General features: G+C 35.0%; 1 protein-coding gene across 2 annotated transcripts; it reads right to left on the reverse strand.

Annotated features, from left to right (window-relative positions):
* Window positions 1–1493: 1493 nt before the first annotated feature.
* Window positions 1494–6568, reverse strand: LOC114751361 (transaldolase-like). Of its 2 annotated transcripts, XM_028940044.1 has the most exons (14): window positions 6454–6568; window positions 6263–6371; window positions 6085–6163; window positions 5883–5958; window positions 5712–5795; window positions 5461–5565; window positions 4801–4881; window positions 4631–4695; window positions 3861–3930; window positions 3704–3781; window positions 3353–3450; window positions 3111–3246; window positions 2722–2844; window positions 1788–1866 (listed from the first exon to the last, which is right to left on the reverse strand). In XM_028940044.1, exons 1-13 carry the CDS (start codon window positions 6511–6513, stop codon window positions 2758–2760), a joined length of 1128 nt encoding a protein of 375 aa, XP_028795877.1. In that variant the 5' UTR covers window positions 6514–6568; the 3' UTR covers window positions 1788–1866; window positions 2722–2757. The 2 variants fall into 2 exon arrangements, with proteins under 2 accessions (XP_028795875.1, XP_028795877.1); XM_028940042.1 differs by lacking the exon at window positions 2722–2844 and having other exon boundaries at window positions 1494–1866; window positions 6454–6567.
* Between the last annotated feature and the right edge of the window lie 753 nt (window positions 6569–7321).

Raw genomic sequence — 7321 nt, forward strand, 5'->3', positions numbered from 1 at the left:
TAAAATTAGTTAAAAACAATAAATATGTAAAAATGTAAGTTTTTTCCCCTAAAAAATACTCTTATTTATAAGGAAGAGAGAGTATAAGAGAGAATAAGGAAATGAATGAATGATATTTTGAGAAATAAGATAATAGATACATTGAATATTAAAACACGTAATTAATGAGGATAAAATAGGTAACTAACTAGTTAAGAAAATTTAAGACATCTTGTAAATGTTTCTTATAAATAGAAATAAGGTAAAGATGATAGTTGTTTGTTATGGAAAAAAAAAAGAAGATAAATAGAGTACATACACTTCTCCAAAAACCAAAAAACAAAAGAACATACATAATAACAAATAAAGAGTAAAATAGTAGTGCATTCATGTTTAAAATTTAATGAAATGATTTATAAATAAGATAAAAAAAATCCTCTCTACCTTGTAAAAAGAATAAAAGGAGTAAATGATATAATCTACTAATTTAGCAGTTCCATACGTTTTATATTATAGAAAATAGGAGAAATTCCCATAAAAAATTTTATTGATGAAAAGAAACTAAATTAAAGCACTGATAGTTTGGAAAGCATAAGCACTTGCTGTCTATAAAAATTTATCAAGTTCTTTTCCTGGCCAAAATAATGAGAGGAATTGACGCCCTAAAATGACAGAATCGTGCTGCCCTTCATGGCCTCCCTCATACAAGCAAAAATAATAATAATAATTAATGATCCATTCAATGTACATGTGGATGAGAGATTAATTAGAGGGTGCAATAATGAGCCAAGCGTTTCTGAAGGTTAAGACAAAGGTTGGCAGAAGTTCATCCTTTTGTTATTTATACCCAATCCTCAGGACATTCCATAATATTGGAAGGCGACAGAAGCAGATCTGACACATAATGTTATGCATTCAGAGGCGTATGGTGTGGCAGATATGTATTTACTGCGTAGCCAAGGATATGATAATGGTGGCGCCATTGATTGATAATGACCTCTTGTCTCAGGCTAACTCATGAACACAGATGTCCCGTTTAGTCACTCTAGCCCACTCAAAGCGATACATTCTTTTTTAATTACCAGCGAAAGTAATACGTTCACAAGTACATCACTCATAACAAGTACATCACTAATATAACGTTTGAACTCTCTCGTTAAAAGATATGCTTACATTTAATATTCCCTAGATTTAATATTAATTGACAATGTTTTAATTATTTAAGCACAATGGCTTATTGGCTTGCTTGATGTTCCTATTTGTTTTTATTTAAAATTTCAAATCAGTTGATTTCCTGGAAGAGACACCCATGACTAGAAGTCGTGCATAAATAACTCTCTTTCAACATTTACCTGTCATGAGTTTCACACCAGAAGGATTATCTTGAAGTAGGAGTCTTGTGTAAGATTTGAACCCCCCAACTGCAATGATTAGTTTTTGGAGGGTGATTCTCTCAAGTATTAGCACTCGTTACATTATCACTTTTATCTTTCCAAATTAAGGCATGCCAATGCAAGCCTCCAAATCGCAATTTAATAAAAACGAAACAAAAGGAATTCAAGTACAAAAACGAAGAGGAAATTTTGATGACAAATATTTTCCAGGAACTGGATTTAATTTACATCAGAGGAAAGTGTTTCGATATTAAAGTGAAGAAACGAAAAAAAGAAGTCATGCAGTGCCCTTTATGTTTAGTTTATTCAGTGAATACGAAAAAGAAGTGAGGAAACAGGATCCAATTCATACATTTGGGGGTGGCCAGATCTTGCCAAATAGCTCCTCCACTCGCTTCGCTTGATCAGCATTGCTATCTAGTCCAGCGGCAAGAAGTTGCACAGCTGCTGGCCCCATTGCTGAAGCAAGGTTCATTTGGTCCCACTTAACAAGCTGAATATAAATAGATATCAATTAGCAAAGAAACTTTATTATTTGGCAAAGTTGGCCAATACTAAAATCTCAGAGCAATCTGTCAGTTCTTAATTTCATGTCAATGATATATAGATCATTTTTCTTTTTATTAATCCAACTTAGATTAGCACATACACGCGCACAAAAACTAAAACATGAAAATAAATAATGCTACACACTTCACCCACCCACCGACCGACCCACCCACCCACCCACACCACACACACAAAAACTAAAACATGAAAATAAATAATGCTACACACTTCACCCACCGACCGACCGACCGACCGACCCACCCACCCACCCACCCACCCACCCGCGCACACACAAAATGGTTGAGAATGCTCCACATTTTTCCTCAAGATCATAGTAGTAAATTGATGAATGCAAAATTTGCCCAGAAGTTCTGCAGTTCTTCAGGTAATAATTGAGGAATTTAAGGAAGCCTAAATAGATATTGGGATGGCATAAAGAGAGGTCATGAAGGAATGATAGCTAAAGTTGTTCAGGTTCTGTTTCCAGTTCAGTAATGCAATGATCCTAACAAACGAATCTTAATAAATAAGAAAACACATTCCCCACGCCAACAAAGTGAGAACTTGTCCTCTACTAGATATAAAATCTAAAATAAAACAAATTTAACAGTCACTGAAAATAAAATAAGATTTTTTTTTTTTGGGTTTATTTTCCATGTTAATTATCAAAATAATATCAAGGATATCCCTGATTCTTCAAATAGTGAACTGATCCGGTCATTAAAAAAATGGAAAAGAAAAAGGTTAAGTGAACATGATAGATGGTCCATCTCCTCCAAAAGAGTAAAATAGAGCGCACCTTGGCACTTCCATTTGTTCCATAAGGATGAAATACTCAAGAAACAATAGCAATTGCTTTTGTCAATATGCAATCATTCATATCAATCAAACAGAAGTGCCACTCAGCAATGACACTTGTGTTCTGTTAATAGCCGACAAAAAAATCTGACTCACTACCATGCTCTAAATCAATGGATTAAAATTAAGACAAGCACCATGCAGTTTAAAGTTGCTCTTGATGTGCCATTCATGTCATCGAAAAAAAGACCAGTGGACATCAACACAATACATTGCAAACGGTGGGAAGAAACCTATTAATACTGGTACCAAACCTATTTTTCAGTACCAAATCTGAAATTCCAACTTATAAAGGGATAAGTGACATGGCATTCGGAGCTAAGTTCGTACCTCTTCATCACTAAATGTGTAATTAGCAGCAGACTGAGGGGACAGTCTTCTAACAAAAGAGTACTTCTCATCAGGAGAAGTGACAGACTCTTTGAGAGACTGCAAAACCTTCAATGGTGCTACGATATAGTCAACCCTATTTCAAGGAGCAATAGACAGCAAAAGACGTTATGCTTCTTTCGTAAAAAATAAAAATTGAATCCACTTTTAAATCAGACATCACGGGGGGAGTATTTCAATACCCCAGAAGACTCAATAAGTCCTGCTTGTTGCGCACAGCTGCTGCCATCAACTTTGACTTGTGTCCATATTTATGAATATAATTGTAAGCCTTTGTCACCTGCAATAATAATAATGCTAAGAGAATGTCATTACTACTTTTACTCTCGGACTCTTATAACTGGAGTTGAGTAAACCAAGAAGATCCCAACAAGTCATACTAAAGTAGCTGACTTTCACTTAGATGTCACAGATATAGTATAGGCTTTACTTCTAAGAGTTCCCAAACATCATAGATGTGATTTTACACCCCCAAAAAAAAAAAAAAAAATTGAAGCAGAGCTAAAGCATAACATCAATTTCGCATGACTAACCAATGCCAAACCAGGATCTTCTCCTCTTGCTAGGGCAGATTCTATCTCTCGGTCTCCTGAATGATTCCGTGCCCAATCCTGAAAGATAACATTATTAAAAAGAATGTAAAGCAAAGATCTGCAAATGTTGTTCTCATTCACTGAAGGTAGAAGTTACCCTAAGGCGACCAACAAAAATTTGGATAACAGAAGCACCAGCTTGGGCTGCAGCAGCAGCTTGGGCAAAACTGAAAAAAAGCAGATTTTATCAAATGACTAGGTATGTGGGAGATAAAATTTCTTGGATCAACTTGGAAAAATGCTAGATAATATATACTAACTAGTAGCTGTGGAAAAGAGCCAGAGGAAAATTCCCATATCGATACTCAAACTATGATTTTTGTCAAACTAAGTGCTTCTTGTACCATCAGAAAACAAAACAAATAATCATGAAATGTCTAATTAAAGAGCATGATGCCGTCCTATAAAGCTGACATTAGAATCTAGTCTGAAAAAACGAAGTCAGTGCACTCGTATACAATACAACCATTTCAAATCAGCTTAGGCTCTGCCAAGGCATTTTACCCCACCTGCAAATACTGGGAGAAGGGAAAGCAACAGCCTTTGGCTAAACAAATGAAACAACAAGGAAAAATGGCATAGTTTGATGTTGTGAAGCAATTTTGTTGGTGCTTTGTTTCAATTTGCATCCTCTAGATTTCATTCTGCAAGGACCATTTTGTTTCATTCGTGAATAATAGGTTTAGGGTTGCTTTCCGTGTCACCCAGAAGAACCTTCAACCAATTGAAAACTAGTCCGGAATAATCATTTCTTTGAAAAGCAACGATATCACATCTCTCTAAATCAGTCTCATGTTGCTGAGAGAATGTGAATGGAATTATCATTTATGATCCTCAAGAGGTTTCTATGACCACTCTTGGAATTACCTGTAAACAAAAGTCAAATGTGTTTGTATGCCCTCAGATTCAAGCAACTTTGCAGCCTCTATTCCCTAAAAATGAAACGTAAATAAATATACAAATAGACCATAAATCCAATAGCACATGAAGTTTATCCGCAAGGCATCATAACAAATCCAATTTGCATTATCACTCACTTGCCAGGTTGAAGGAATTTTAAACAACAGGCGTTGAGGAGGAACATTAATATCATTGTACAACTTCAAAAGGTCGTGCACCTGCATAATTTGATAATCAGTAGCGTTAAATTGCAGCATGACACAAAACAATAACCGTTATGAAAGTGAAAATTCCACAGTTCTGTGTTGAAATTCAGAAGTCATAAAACGAAGGACTTTTGTTTCATCATCTAAGCTGATCCGAGAGTCATAGACTGTTTAAAAACTTGTGTATACATAATTTAAAAAAGAAATAGTACTTCTCTCTTGAATATTGGCATTGCCCACATGCCACAATGCTCATTATCAAGGAAAGCCGGACATCTATGCATAATTTCTTGTGTTGTCATGCCCAAAATACCAGCATTATATACGTCCGAAATACTATGGCACCTAGTCATGGATAGGGAGGACCTCTCACAGTTACATCTGTTTTTCAAGAACTTAGATTTGGCACGGCAGAAAGAAGGCAATAAATCCCCTATCGCCTTCAACATTATAATTATAAATAATTTAATCGAGTTCGAGAAGCAGTGAGATCAAACTTTTGATGTTATATTTCTCACCTGTAATTATTTCTCCTTAATGCACTGATAGACGAGTATATGCATCTGTAAAGAAATACAATCAATTCATTACCTTCCTGATGATGCCATGGGTGTCATAAGCAAGACGTGCATCCACTTCAGTGGAAACGCGACCAGGGACTAGTTTTGCCAGATCACCCCCAACATTCACTAAAGCCTACAAATGCAAGACCATTTCCTTGAGATTTTTACCAGCGGAAATGCGATAGCAAATTGTTCAAATATCAAGGTCTTCTGAAAATAAATAAGTAATTAATTAGTAAAACTAAATTGTAGCAAGTGAGCGACGATGGTGAAAAATACCTTGTTAAAGAAACAAGGCCATCTTGCGTCAGAACTAGCAAGCCCGGAACACTCAGAATCTGCCAAAGCCATATCCACAGCATTCTGCGAAAAAGATGATTGAATCAATCAGACCAAAGTGCGGCTGTAACATTCTCAAATCTGACTCCTTTTAAAGGATAAGAAGCTGACCCTAAATATTGTGTCTGGTAAGCCACATATACCAAGTAGAAGCGATGAACTGACTGTAGCAGCCGTAGGGGGGAACCTTTATGTGAATTCATCAGTAAAAAACAACCCAATCAAACACAAGTGATCTGAATAAACACGCCTCTGCATTCCATTGTTATCAACCAAGGAGGAGGAGGGAAACGAGATGGAAAAACAAATCTACCTTTCGAAGTCATCAAAAATGACAGTGTCAGGAACTATCTCACTGAAGCCTGACACAGCATCCAATTCAGTGATCAGACCTGAAAGCGAAATTCACTTGGCATTCATATCATACTAAGCAAATGAAATAAAACGAGAGAGGAAGAGAAATAGAACAAGAAGATAAACATCACAATTACCGGCGTCGACAGAGGAAGAGGATCCAGCGGAGGCACGGGTTTGAGTGAAGAGTCTGTGAGATTTGAAGAGTAGAGGAGGAGTGGCAGCAGCTGAAAATCTAGATCGTCGCTGAAGTTAAATCCAGAAAAAAATCACAATGAGAAGGAGCTAAGGAATGAAGAAAATTGAAAGAAAGAGTGGAAGAAAATACCTGATTGCATGATGAAGCTGCCAGAGAAGCACAGGGTGGAGTCTGCAAGGTGATCGCCATTTTTGGGTTTAACTTCAGTGGCAGAACACAAGGCTGGTCTGAGTAACACAAGGCGTCGAGAACTATAAAGAAAGAAAAACAAGCTGCAGGCCGTGGTATTATTACTGCCTATATAACACTCATTTTAATTTTTAATTTTTAATTTTTTTGACCAGCCATTTTAATTTTTTATTTGTTCTTAGATATAAAAGACCGATTTATTTTTCTTTCGAATCTTTTTTTAAAATAACTTTTAAAATAATTATATATGTTAAAGATTTTATTAAATAATAGTTCTAGTTAATACATATATTAGTAACAATAATTTAAAAAATATAATTTATTTATAACAAATAATTAATTTAATCAAATTTTTAATCTATTCAAATTAATTAACTAATTTTTATATTAAAAATGAAAGTAAAATTTAACAGATCATAGCTTAATTGCTCCGGTGTCTTTTTTTTTTTTTTTTCCTATCAAAAGTTCAAATGATGAGGATAAGCAGAACCAAGTGGCTGCCTTCGGCTGCCGCTTACAAGAAATTTACATGTCATTGGGTTGGTTGCTGTAAAACTTGGGAATTAGTTATCCAGCTAACTCTTTATCACAGGTTAAGGCATAAATTTATTCTAAAAATTTTTACTCAGGAGCGTCAAACATTGAAAACTTTTTTGGATGTAAATTTGTTTTAGAAATTTAAATCATGGTAATATTATTTCTATCGTTAAAAAATTAATATTGACTATTCAAATAGTAACATTGACCTTTAATATTTTTAATAGTATAAAGTATTATTGTTACAATTTTAAACTTATTGGGCAACTTT

Source organism: Neltuma alba, unplaced genomic scaffold, assembly GCF_004799145.2.
Source record: "Neltuma alba isolate B1F8T4 unplaced genomic scaffold, ASM479914v2 tig00006875_pilon, whole genome shotgun sequence".
Taxonomy (NCBI): Eukaryota; Viridiplantae; Streptophyta; class Magnoliopsida; order Fabales; family Fabaceae; genus Neltuma; species Neltuma alba.

Excerpts from the sequence above, each read along its gene's own strand:
- LOC114751361 (XM_028940042.1), bottom strand. The coding sequence starts at position 6,513 with ATGGCGATCACCTTGCAGACTCCACCCTGTGCTTCTCTGGCAGCTTCA. Across the intron at positions 4,882-5,460 it reads CCCATGGCATCATCAGGAAG|GTGCACGACCTTTTGAAGTT; the intron begins GTAATGAATTGA and ends CAAATTATGCAG. Across the intron at positions 3,451-3,703 it reads AAGATCCTGGTTTGGCATTG|GTGACAAAGGCTTACAATTA; the intron begins GTTAGTCATGCG and ends TTATTATTGCAG.